The 13,111-nt window shown below is 44.7% G+C and overlaps 1 protein-coding gene across 1 annotated transcript in view; it reads left to right on the forward strand.

Annotated features, from left to right (window-relative positions):
• Positions 1-2,283, forward strand: part of ZFAND4 (zinc finger AN1-type containing 4) — a 42,991-nt gene extending 40,708 nt beyond the window's left edge. Inside the window, exon 10 of the mRNA XM_063433615.1 lies at positions 1,494-2,283. Within this exon, the coding sequence (XP_063289685.1) occupies positions 1,494-1,629 (136 nt within the window). The 3' untranslated portion in view covers positions 1,630-2,283. The remainder of the gene's footprint in view (positions 1-1,493) is intronic.
• The last annotated feature ends 10,828 nt before the right edge of the window (positions 2,284-13,111 follow it).

Genomic DNA, 13,111 nt, shown 5'->3' on the forward strand with positions numbered 1-13,111 from the left:
AGCCTTTAGACTCATTAAAGGGATTCGAAACTTTAGTTTTAGTTGAATTATTGTTAGAGAGACTATTTCTTAGATTGGATACTCCCCTGTAGATAATTTTTGGCCGTTCTGGTAACAGGATGTTTAATGTCTCATCATTTTTGAGAATTGGCCAATGTTTGTAGATGGCTTTCTTAACTTGCTTACTCTGTACATTAAAGTCGCAAATAAAGGCTAATTCTTTATCTGCAGGGATGGTTGGTTTCGCCTTATATTGCAGAAGGGTTTCTCTCTCTTTGAGGCTTATCTCGTCATGAGCATTGTTTAGTAGTTGATTGTTATAGCCCTTATCTAAAAAATCCGTCTTGATTTTTTGAGCCTGCTTATGGAACATGGCAATATCTGTGCAGTTCCGTCTTATTCTAAGCAGTTGCGCCTTTGGTGCATTGAGTAACCAGGGTGAGTAGTGGCAACTTGTGCCTTCGATGTAGCTATTTACATCGACCTTTTTAAAAAAGGTACTAGTCTTGATGCTGTTGTTTTCAATACAGATGTTGAGGTCAAGAAATTCAACGGAATTTCTACTGCTGTTCCTGGTGAGTTTAATCCCCCAATCGTTATCCTCAATATGTGAAAAAAACATATCTAGGGATTCGCTACTGCCCTTCCAAACGAAAAAAATATCGTCAATATAGCGATGATAGGACACCAGGCTTGCACCCCATCTACTATCGCCAAAGATGAAGATTTGTTCCCAGTATGACATGAACAAATTGGCGTAGCTGGGTGCAAACCTGGTGCCCATCGCCGTGCCACAGACTTGCAGATAGAATGTCTCATTAAACCAAAAATAATTATTGTGGAGGATCCAATTTATTCCCTCCAGAATAAAGTCAACCTGGGACTGTGGAAAAAGTTATTGGAGATTAAGTTCACCCCGTCATGGCAATGGTGTTCCCTAATGACAGTGGTCTCTGCCACACTGCAAAAATTGTTCAGGAATGGTTTGAGGGACATGACAAAGAGTTGAAGGCATAACCTTGGCCTGTAAATCCCCAGTACAATTAAGTAGTTGTGGAAGGTGCTAGAAACAAGTCCTATCCATGGAAGCCCCACTTTGCAACTTGCAGCACTTAAAGGATCTCCTGCTAATGTCTTGGTGCCAGATTCCACAGGACTTGTTCAGAGGTCTTGTGGAGTTCATGCTTCGAAACATCAAAGCTGTTTTCGCAGGACAAGGGAGACCTACATGATGTTAGGCAGGTAATTTTAATGAGGCTGAACAGTTTGGTCTTAAACTGTATTACATGCAAGCAGACTTAATTGCAATACCCTACCAGATAAATGTGACATCAGTGGCAGAATTTCAATTGGTAGTAGACTTCTTGGTGGCTGTACTTGTAATTCAGTTGGAGCTACAGCACATTACTGCAGTAGAGTCTTTGGGTAATGCAAAGAGTCTTTGGTTAATTTTCGTTTTTTTAAATGTGTAATTTTTTCTTAATCTGTTCCAGATGCGGCAATAACTTCTGTGCAACGCACCGCTATGCAGAAACTCACAACTGTTCATATGACTACAAGACTGCGGGAAGACAATATTTGCAAGAGGCATGTCCTGTTGTCACTGCACCAAAACTTCCCAAAATCTAACTCCAGTCAAGACCAAGAAAAGGATTTCCTTTTCATACATTATTTATTGTTCCCCCCCCCCCCCCCCACACACACACACACAAATAAAGATTTGCCAAGTCACTTAACGTTTACTCGGCTATCATAATGTGAACATCATCTTACATGGTCAGTTGTTTGATCCTTTAATCAAAGTCTAACAAGGGTTTTTTAAAAAGAAAATATTTTTACTATGATGATTAACTTTTGTTACCTCACGTCTCGTGTTAAGTGTTTTATATTGGGGGGGAAAATGCTATTTCACTAGACAAGTCTTTCAAAAGATGCACTTTACTGAATATTTACTGTATAAAGATACAATGTTAAGGAGTCATTTATTCATATTTACTTGTGGTTGACGGGAGAGGGGGGTTCTTGTTTTTGGTTTTTAATTTAAATTGTCTGTCACTTTAATCATTTTTTTCTTTTCTCCTAATTGGCATTATAAACATTTCATTTCAATGTATATTGTGACCACAGTACCAAGCAACACTCTATGGTTTGTAATTAAATATATATTGGGCCACAAAGCCATTAAGTGAAATTAATTTTAAACTTTTGCAAACCTATATTTTAAATGTCTTTCCTTAAATGATTTGTCCTCCTAAAATTATAATAAATATTGCCTTTTTATTACTAGTTGTTTTTACTTTTTGTGTCAACATATTTACACATGTTTACATACATTTTCTAATTTATTTAGAGCCTGCTCAGGCAAGGTTATGCAATGTACTGTAGATTGTTGGGTGTGCCAAAATAAACATTTTAAACTGTAGTAGCCAAACTGACAGCATAGTCAACTTGGATTAAAATGTAAGATTCACTTTGATATAGCGCATATCCATCAATTTTCAAAAATACAAAGGAGAATTGATTTTAAAAAATGGTGTCGAAATCCAGAAAGGGTGACAATAGGAGACTAGTGAAGGTAGAGTAGGTCGGTAACCAGCCTTATTAGTCTTTATATATATATAGAGAGAGAGAGAGAGAGGTGTTTGGTCTCTGGAGAGACAGGCAGGATTATGGGGTATTGGAAGTGTTGCAGCCAAGAGTCCCATGTCTTCATTAGAATTGTGCACAATTTGTGGTTTGTGGGGTTTTTTTTTTTTTTTGGTTTTTTTTTTGTGTTTTTGTTTTAGCTGGTACGAATTGATCAAATTCCATATAATCCTTGCATAAATGAATTGGTCTATTCTGGTCTTAGTCAAGAAATACGACTTCACAGGTAAATCCCATACAGATTGATTTGTTTGGGTGTAGATTAAAAGGAATTTGATAAATTTGCACTAGCTGAAAATTTGTGTAAGTGTCTACAAGTCTAGTATTCATAAATGACAATAGTCTTGTAAGTAGATTGTAATTTGTTCATTTCCTACAGCCCCGTTTTTGTGTTTGCACGCGCAGCACACGCAATATATAAAAATTATATTCGTACTCTGCTTTTCCAGTATTTAGCAATGAGTAATTATTGCATGGAATTGCAACTGAAGACATTTTTATGAGGAACCAACCTTTCTACATATTCTGCAACATATGAAACATTTTGAATTAACTTCCTTAAAACACAGTATGTTAAATCATGCTTCCAGTCGAATTTCTCCTTTTCAATGTAAATAGGTTATTAGTATGACTTGTTAAGTAATGTTACACAATATCTCTGCATTATTTCCAAAAAAGAGAAACAATTGGGGGAAATGCCATACGAGTTGTGTACACTAGGTTTTTCGGTATATAGCATAGTCATGGTTATCCTACCATGGGCAAATAATGTGGAACCTATCCTTAGAAATGTTTATATAGAGAGACAAATGATGAGTGGAACTCAGGGCTGCCATCAGAAATTTTGGGGCCCCTGACCAAGCACAAGGTCTGGGCCCGCCACCTCCCTCCCAGGCCCGCCCACACCCTACCTAGTCCGCTGACAATGATGCGGGACTGAATGTGGTGTGTATAGTGGAAGTGAATTAGAATGTGTGTAATGGATGTAGTGTTTGTGTGTATTAGATAATGTTTGTGCAGTGAATGCAGAGTGTGTATAGTGAACGCAGAGTGTGTTTGAGTAGTGGATGTAGTGTGTGTACAGTGATGTAGTGTGTGTTTGTGTAGTGGATGTAGTGTTTGTATGTACTAGAAGAAATGTGTTTTTGTGGATGTAGTGTGTGTATTAGACGCAGTGTCTGTGTATAGTGAATGCAGAGTGTTTAAATTTGTGGTGGATGTAGTGTGTGTACTGTGAATACAGGATGTTTGTGTAGTGGATGCTGTGTGTACAGTTAATGCAGAGTGTGTGTCAGTATAGTGAATCCAGAGAGTGTGCATAGTTTAGTGAATGCAGAGTGTGTGTTAGTGTGTAATGAATGCAGAGTGTGTCAGTGTAATGAATGTAGTGTGTGTGTTAGTGCAGTGAATGCAGAGTGTGTGTAAATGTGTAGTGAATGCAGAGAGTGTGTTAGTGTGTAGCGGATGCAGAGTGTGTTAGTGTAGTGAATGCAGAGGATGTGTTAGTGTGTAGCGGATGCAGAGTGTGTGTTAGTGTAGTGAATGCAGAGAGTGTTTGAGTAGTGGATGTAGTGTCTGTACAGTGATGTAGTGTGTGTTTGTGTAGTGTTTGTATGTACTAGATGAAATGTGTCTAGTGTCTTTAGTGGATGTAGGGTGTGTATTAGACACAGTGTCTGTGTATAGTGAATGCAGACTGTTTCAATTTGTGGTGGATGTAGTGTGTGTACTGTGAATACAGGATGTTTGTGTAGTGGATGCTGTGTGTACAGTTGATGCAGAGTGTATGTTAGTGTAGTGAATGCAGAGTGTGTGTTAGTGTAGTGAATGCAGAGTGTGTGTTAGTATAGTGAATCCAGAGTGTGTGCATAGTTTAATGAATGCAGAGTGTGTGTTAGTGTGTAATAAATGCAGAGTGTGTGTTGGGGTGTAATGAATGCAGAGTGTGTCAGTGTAATGAATGTAGTGTGTGTGTTAGTGTAGTGAATGCAGAGAGTGTGTTAGTGTAGTGAATGCACAGTGTGTTAGTGTGTAGTGGATGCAGAGTGTGTGTCAGTATAGTGGATGTGGTCAGTGTGTTAGTGTGTAGTGTATGCAGAGTGCATGTTGTATTAGTGAATGCAGTGTGTGTATTGTATTAGTGTATGCACTGTGTGTTAGTGTATGCAGTGTGAGTGTTGTATTAGTGTATGCAGTGTGAGTGTTGTGTTAGTGTATGCAGTGTGAGTGTTGTGTTAGTGTATGCAGTATGTGTGTTGTGTTAGTGTATGCAGTGTGTGTGTTAGTGTATGCAGTGTGTTGTCAGTGTATGCAGTGTGTATTGTGTTAGTGTATGCAGTGTGTGTATTGTGTTAGTGTATGTAGTGTGTATTGTGTTAGTGTATGTAGTGTGTTGTGTTAGTGTATGTAGTGTGTGTGTTGTGTTAGTGTATGTAGTGTGTGTGTGTGTGTGTAAATGTGCAATCTGGGGGAGGGGGAGGAAGGGGAATTTTAACATAATAAAAAAAAAGAAAATTAAATTGTTTCTCCCCCCTCCCTGCTTACCTTTGTCCAGGGAGGGGGGAGATTCCATCCCTGGTGGTCCGGTGGGGGGCCCCCGGCTCCCTGTTACCGCAGAGGGGGCCCAGGCAGCACACAGCCTCTTCTCTCCTCCAATAACTCTCACGAGGCCCGCGGAGCGTTGCCATGGCAACCGGGTCTCGCGAGAGTTATTAGCAGAGAGGAGAAGAGAAGAGGCTGTGTGCTGCCTGGGCCCCCTCTGCGGTAACAGGGAGCCAGGGGCCCGCGGCTGCACACATAGATAGCGATATTCGCTATCTATGTGTGCAGAGAGGGAAAGTGGGGCCCAGGAGGGCCGCCGGGCCCGTGACAACTGTCATGGTTGTCACCCCCTGGTGGCGGCCCTGGTGGAACTAAACACCAACATTGTAGTAAATAAAAGAAACCATCCTAAATTGAACCCAAATAGCTCCTTCATACTTATACTCTGTCCTGAATAATCCTAATAATATTAATAACGGAGTATTTAACCAGGAAAGGTACATTCAGATTACTCTGGTTTGCAAGTACATCCTAGGGATGCTGCCTAATTTGCAAATCTGTTACTGTGCCGGGGGGAGGGGGGAGGAAATCCTTTGCATGAGCTGACCAATAAACTCCTGTCCTATCCCATCCTTTAGGTGTATGGAGAAGGTTGTCTTCCCTAATATTGACCACCGCCGAAAGTGTGCTGTAACTAGGAGAGGCGGATCCTCTGTGGGCTCACCTTTGATTGACCCACTCAACCACCAATGTACAGCCACAGGCTGGCTATGACGTGGCTTAGGAGGCGGGATAGAACGGTATCCACACACGCCCCTCTAATTTGCTCCGATCAGCTGTAGGCTGTTCGGTTACGATATGTCAGGTATTTAAGAAGCTTGGGAGCACACAGTGGTTGACTAGCTCCTGACGACGGCGTGTATCCACGCTGAAACGCGCGTCGAGCGTTTTCCTCACTTTATATGTTTGTCTTACACTTTACTTAGGTAGCACCTTTATAGTTTTTTATTAGGTGGCCTTTTTTGGTTTGCTTATGGTATCAGGTATTTAGCGAGTTTGCCTTAGTTTAGGTGATTGCCTTCAAAGGCAATACTATACTAGGTAGCTATTGGAGAGGTTTTTGGAGGTTCCTTCGTTTTATTTATTTTTATATTCTGTTCAAGTATGGTTTATTAAGGAAGTTGGGGGTACGGCATAGGTCATTTTTACCTGCTCACTCTCCCACTACTCTTTCTCTCTTTCCTGTTACCAGGCATTCAAGTGCCTTTTCCGTGTTCAAAGTTGCTCCTCAGGATCCCCTTGTTTCAAGGGTCTCCTTTTCTGTGTATTTTTTCTGGGTTATCCCCTACTTTGCAACCTTGAGGTAGGCTATGTATAGGGTTCTTGTCAGTATTTTACATATGGTTATGTGAATTATTGCACCTACCCTATTCATCATCCGTTTCTCTGTTTAAATGTTATAAATTTACCCACATTTTCCCTTCTGTCTGTTTGAAGAGGTATTATTTTTAAAATAAAAACCTAAATATTTCCCTAGTGCCCACTTACATAGATTGTTGCAGGGGCTTGTTAATTTCGTATTTAACTATGGATATCTCCCTACAATGCAATATATCGCGGGGTTGACATATATTAGTGGAGATGCAGGTGGGCACGTGCAAGCACTGCCAGGTTTTTTGATTCACACACACTCAAATGACCATGGCATGTGAAAATCAGTAGTATTATTGTAGGCCTTTCCACTATGTGTGCTCAAATTTTGCAGATCCCTCATACACTGTATGCGGAGGAGGTGCACAGGAAGGACACATGGGCACTTGGTGATTTGAGAGTCCTTTAAAGATTCATGTATTATTGAAATACAACTTCATCCTACAGTTTTGGATAGTGAAGGCATGGGTAGGCATCTACATGCATTTTAGCTCTTTGTGAACACCCATGGTTTGCCCCCTCAACCTGCAGCACACTGGGTAAGGAAGAGACCACTGCTTATTTTACTACCTCCTAATTTCCTGCATATGTGATTAGGAAAGAGCTGGGTACCTAACTGTAAATGACAACCCTCTAACACAAGCATGTCAAACTCGCGGCCCACAATGGACATCTTTGCAGCCCGGCGAGCCGCAAGTACATGCTTAGTGTTATAGCAGAGTAGGCACCTGCTTTCACCACATTGCAGATGCCTACTCTGCTAAAATTTACCCTGCTTGAGGAGGAGGAGGGCCAGCGAGGGAGCTCATGTTCCTGCTCCCTCGCGTGCCGTCTGAAGTGAAGCCAGGACCTGGAATATGATGTCATATTCCGGCACTCTGCATCACTAAACCGCGCGAGGGAGCAGATAGAAGATCCCCACTGGACCCCAGGGAGAGGCCCCACATCTGCTCCCAAAAGTAGGGAGCAATAATTAAAATTATGTGTGTCTGTCTGTGAGTGTGTGTGTGTTGGTCAGTGTTGCATTGCCTGCGACTGGACAGTGGAGTACCTGGTAGTGCATGGAGGCACGCAACGCCACGTCACATTCTGACGTGACATCGACATGCTCCACCTTCACAGGGTTTCAAGAAGTAGCGGGAGGATCAGATTTGGCACAGGGTGCGGACGGCACCATTTGGGGTATACCAGAGTCTGGACTCCTGAGTCTCATACTGGCAGTGGCAATGTGAGTGATGTCGGCTTGTTGGCTAGAGGGGGGTGCTGTGGTTTATTAGAGGGAGGGACTGGGGTTTTTTTTTATACTGTACTTTTCAAAATAAACATACGTTTCTATGAAAATTTAAGGTGTTTGGTTTTTTTTTTTTTTTAATTCTTTATTTTTGTTCCAGCATCCGTAACGGCATCAAAAAAAATACAGTAGATGACCCACGCAGGGGTCTTTCATGTTCATGTAATACAGTATTTTAGCAAGATGTATATCGTGTCATTATACATGAGTATGAAGGGTTATGCCGCTCGGCGCTGGTTTTCTATAGTCCGGGCGTTGGTAGCCCAAGTATCAAAAATGAAACATACCATAAAAGAAAAAATAGAACTAAGTGTCTATTAACATGGTTATTAAAGGTCAGTACTACATTTCATGTCATGTTTACCAATTATCTTCATTTGGGTCTGGCAATCTGTTGGTGGGCATGGAGTTTCTGCGTTTGCGAGGTAGTGCTCTGTATACTAACACAGTTACTTTTCGCCTTTTGCGTCTTAGTGCATTATTTTACCCAGTCTAGGTAGTCATACTTGTCTGGTGTGTCAGGCCCTCTGAGGTACTGATCGGTCGTTCTGGAAGGGGGTAGGATAGGGTAGGTTGGGAGTTGCGGGTGAGGGGGGGGGGGGGGGGAGGTGGTGGGAGGTAGAGGTACTGTGCCTGTTGGGGCGCCCGGCAGGCGGAAGCACGCCGGGCCGCAACCCGCGACTCTCGGTTAGTTTGGGATTATTCATTAATATAAATCTCCCATGGTTGCCAGATTTTTTGGAATGATTTTTCTGTATGTCTTACCTGAGCAGTCAGTTTGTCCATCAGATAAGTGTCTTTGATTTTGACTATCACGTCGTTGTCAGTGGGGACCGTGGGCTGTAGCCATTTTTGTGCCAGTGCTCTTCTAGCCGCCAGCGTGAGTTTATTTAGTAGTTGTTGTTCTTTTTTAGAAAGGCAGTCATAAGGTCTGGATAGTAGGATCGCCCAGGGATCTAGGTCTATGTGTCGTGCGAGGACCTCTTGAAGTAGTGTTTGGATACTTTTCCAGAATTTAGTCACCTCTGGGCATTCCCACCACATGTGGATAAAGGTGCCTTTGCCACCGCATCCCTTCCAACATGTGTCTGTCGTTGTTTTTCCCATTTTATAGAGTTGAGCAGGTGTGGTGTACCACCTCATGAGCATCTTATATGCTTGCTCCTGCTGTAACACACAGATTGACGTCTTTGCTGTTGCTTCCCATATGTCAACCCAGTCCTCTCCTTCTATTGCTCCCCCTAAATCTGTTTCCCACTGGTGTATGTAATTTGGGTCTGCGGCTCCTCTGTCTGGGGCACTGAGTTGAGCATAAATTGTGGTGATCATCCCTTTTTGGATTGTTTCGGCATCGCATAGTCGTTCGTAAAATGTCATAGGGGTCTGGGCTGCTTTCTTTATGTTTGGGAGTTTGGCAAAGTCACGTAACTGCATGTGGCGGAAGACGTCCCTGGTCGTTAGGGGTGCTGTAGTTTGTAGGGTTTCAAAGGATTTGAAGGAATCCCCTATGTACATATGTTTATATCTTTGCATTCCTGTGCTCTCCAGCCCCCTGAAGTCTCGTGCGCTCAGCCCGGGCCCAAACGCTTTGTTCCGCAGGTACGGGGTCAGCGGTGAAGGTGTATGTGTCAGGGCGAATTTGGTGGCTGTTAAGTCCCAGATCCTAACGGAGTTGAGGATCGCTGGACAAGATGTTTGCAGTGAAGGTCGGTCCTGTTTTGGTACCCATATCCAAAATTGAGGGAGGTCAGTGTGCATTAGTTTTGTCTCGAGGTCGACCCATCTATGAGCGCCCTCTGGTGTATGCCATGCTACTATCTGGGCCAGTTGGGCTGCGAGGTAGTAATAATAGAGGTTCGGGAGTCCCAGTCCACCCCTCGCTTTAGGTCGGTATAGAGTCTGTCTAGCTATCCTGTGTCTTTTTTGTGCCCAGATGAAATTGTCTATGTGTGTTTGTAGTACTTGTAGGTTTTGTTTGGTGACTTTAGTTGGGAGGGCTTGAAATAGGAACAAAATACGTGGGAGCAGCGTCATTTTGACTGCATGCATCCTACCAATCCACGATATGGGCCTCTCATGCCATTTTTCTAGGTCCCTACAGAGCGCCTGGATGGTGGGCGTGTAATTGGCGCTGAACAGCTTTTCAGGGTCTGCCGTGAGTTTTACTCCAAGGTATTTGAAGTCTGATCGTGTGAGTTTGAAGGGGTAGGTGTTTTTTATGTTGTCCGTCCCTGCCTTGTCCATTTCTATAGGCATGGCTACCGTTTTATCTAGATTAATTTTGTAGCCTGAGACACTTCCATAATCTTCCAGTATTGTCACCAGTCGAGGCAGGGATTGAGCAGGTTTGGTTAGTGTGACCAGGACGTCATCCGCATATGCAGAGACTTTGAACTCCTCCCCTCCCACCTGTATACCCGAGATGTTCTCATCCTCTCTTATCCTCTGCAGGAGAGGCTCCAACGAGAGGACGAAGAGTAGGGGGGAGAGGGGGCAGCCCTGTCTCGTGCCGTTGGTTGTCGCGAACGGGGTCGGGGTAGCTCCCGGCACCTTGGTTTGCGCCCTCGGTTGGGCATAGAGGGCTTTAATGCCCTTTATGAAGGATTCTGGCATCCGTAGTTGTTCGAGAAGTGCAAAGAGGTAGTGCCATTGCACTCTATCAAACGCCTTCTCCGCGTCCAGGGAAAGGATCAGAGAAGGCGTTCGAGATCTCACCGCCCACCATATAATGTCTGCCCCCCTCCTGGTGTTTTCATATAATTGTCTTGTTGGCACAAAACCGACCTGGTCCGGGTGGACTAGCATGCCCAGAAGTTGGTTAAGTCTTGTGGCCAAAATCTTCGCGAAGATCTTAACGTCAAAGTTAATCAGGGAAATGGGCCTATAGTTGGAGGGTTCGGTTGGGTCTCTCCCTGGTTTAGGTATAAGCGCTATGTCGGCCGTGAGCATGTCTGTATTGGGGCACCCGCCCTCCATCCATTCTGCGTACATTTTCACTAGGTTGGGCATCAACGCGACCCTAAAGGTCTTATAGTATGCGCCGTCAAACCCGTCTGGTCCTGGGGCCTTGTTGCCCTTAAGGTCTGTGATCGCCTTACTGATTTCCTCCTCATCTATTGGGGTCCCTAAGGTGTGTAGAGCTTCCGGGGCCAGTCTCGGCATGTTAGTCCTCGCTACGTAGTCTGCTACTTTTTTTATATGGTCCGCGTTGTCGCTGTTGAGTGTTGGTGAATGGTTGTAAATGTTTGCAAAGAAATCTGTGAATATCTGATTAATCTCCGCTGGGTGTTGGGTTATTTGACCCTGTTTATTTTTAATGGCCGAAATGGTATGGTAGGTGGGCTTGGGGTTCAGCGCCTTAGCTAGCAAGGTGTCCATCTTATTGGATCGTTCGTAGTAGAAGCGTTTTTTGCGAACTAAGTCTTTCCCCAGATCCTCTACTGCTATTGACCTGATTTTGTGTCGAAGTTCCCTGAGGTCGTGTAGTCCCTGAGGTGTGGGGTCTTGTTTATGTTTGGCCTCTGCCCCCCTCAGCGCCTTTTGGAGCCCGAAGAGGGTTTCAGCTCTCTGTTTCTTTCTGCGGGTAGCTATTTTTATTAGGGTACCTCTCAGTACCGCCTTATGTGCGGCCCATATCGTGGATTGGGTCAGCTCTGGGTGGTCGTTCTCTCTAAAGTATGTCAAAATTTCCTCCCTAAGGTGCGTCTCTGTCTCTGGGTCTTTTAAGAGTGTGCTGTTAAGTCGCCATTTCCATGGTGGTTTAGGTCCCGGGATCCTGAGGGTGAGTTCTATGTCGGCATGATCCGACCATGTGATGAGGTTAATATGTGTAGTCTGCACCCACGGGATCCCGGTTTGGTTCACCAGGAACATGTCAATGCGAGAGTATGTGGAGTGTGCGGCCGAGAAGAACGTGTAATCTTTCACTCCTGGGTTCCGCAGCCTCCAGGGGTCAAATAGTGTTGCCTGCTGTATAAATTGTGTTAGGAGTTTATCCTGTCCCCTCGTGCTTTGCGCCCTCTGTCCCCCGGTAGGGGTGCTACGGTCCACTGTTGGGCAGTGAGTGGCGTTCATGTCGCCCCCTAGGATTAGGATGCCATGCGACAGGGCCTGGATTAAAGCTTGTATTTGGTCCCAGAAACCCGGGTCCGGCTGATTGGGTGCATAAATGTTAATGAGGTGGTATGTGGTAGCATGGATCGTCCCTGAGACGATTATATATCTTCCCGTCGTGTCCGCTTTTGTCGACTGTACTATAAAGGGGCAATTTTTGTGTAGGAGGATTTCTACCCCATTCTTTTTTACTAGGGCCCTAGAGGAATACACCCTAGTGTATATGTGGTCCTTCAACTGGATCCGGGCTGAGCGCAGGAGGTGGGATTCTTGCACGAAGGCTATGTCCGTTTTTTGTCGTTTCAGTTCCCTCATTAGCAAGCGTCTTTTGGTCGGTGTGTTTAACCCGTTTACATTAAGGGATGTAAATTTTAGCGTCGTCATGTTGTGGAGCCTTTGAGGTTACCGTGAGTCGCTGGTGCAGCAAGACTATGCCCCGCCGCCGAGCGCCCTCCCCGAGCCCTGCTGTTCCCCGGGTATCACCCGTTGGGCCCACCAGACTCGAGCCCGGACGGGGGTCGGGCCGGAAGGAGGGATGGGGGGTGGATAGGTGGAAGGATGGGGGGGGGGGAGTAGGGGAAGGTAGCTTGAGGAGGGAGGGGGAGGGGGTTGGAGAAAAGTCCGGGAAAGAACCCCGGTCTTATCAACTAGTGCCGGGTGTTTCGGGGGGTGACTACCCGCCCCGCGGTACCAAGTGTTAGCGCGGAGGGGGCAATCAATCGCCGAGCACCCCGGTGTCGGTCCTTGTAGTACTGTTATTCGTCGCCCGTTCCCTGGTCATACCTGTGTACGTAAGTCAGTTCGTCTATGAGTCCCGTCACGTGTAACATGCATAAACAACAATATATGCAACAAATATTAACTTAAGAAGTTTTGGCGTAATCAGGCTTAGAACGAGAGTGAGAAAAATAAGAAAAATACAAAATTTTGTGCATCCGCCCCCTACCCATCCTGTTGGGCTGCCTAATCTTCCTGTCCCTGTTCGACCCCACTGAGTGTTTTACATAGGGGTATGATATATGTGGGATTCCCGCTTGTGACTACCCAAGCTACCCTCCAACCCAAGCTTACTGGCGTGACCTGAAATAA

The sequence above is a fragment of the Pelobates fuscus genome, chromosome 10 (assembly GCF_036172605.1).
Source record: "Pelobates fuscus isolate aPelFus1 chromosome 10, aPelFus1.pri, whole genome shotgun sequence".
NCBI classification, from domain to species: Eukaryota; Metazoa; Chordata; class Amphibia; order Anura; family Pelobatidae; genus Pelobates; species Pelobates fuscus.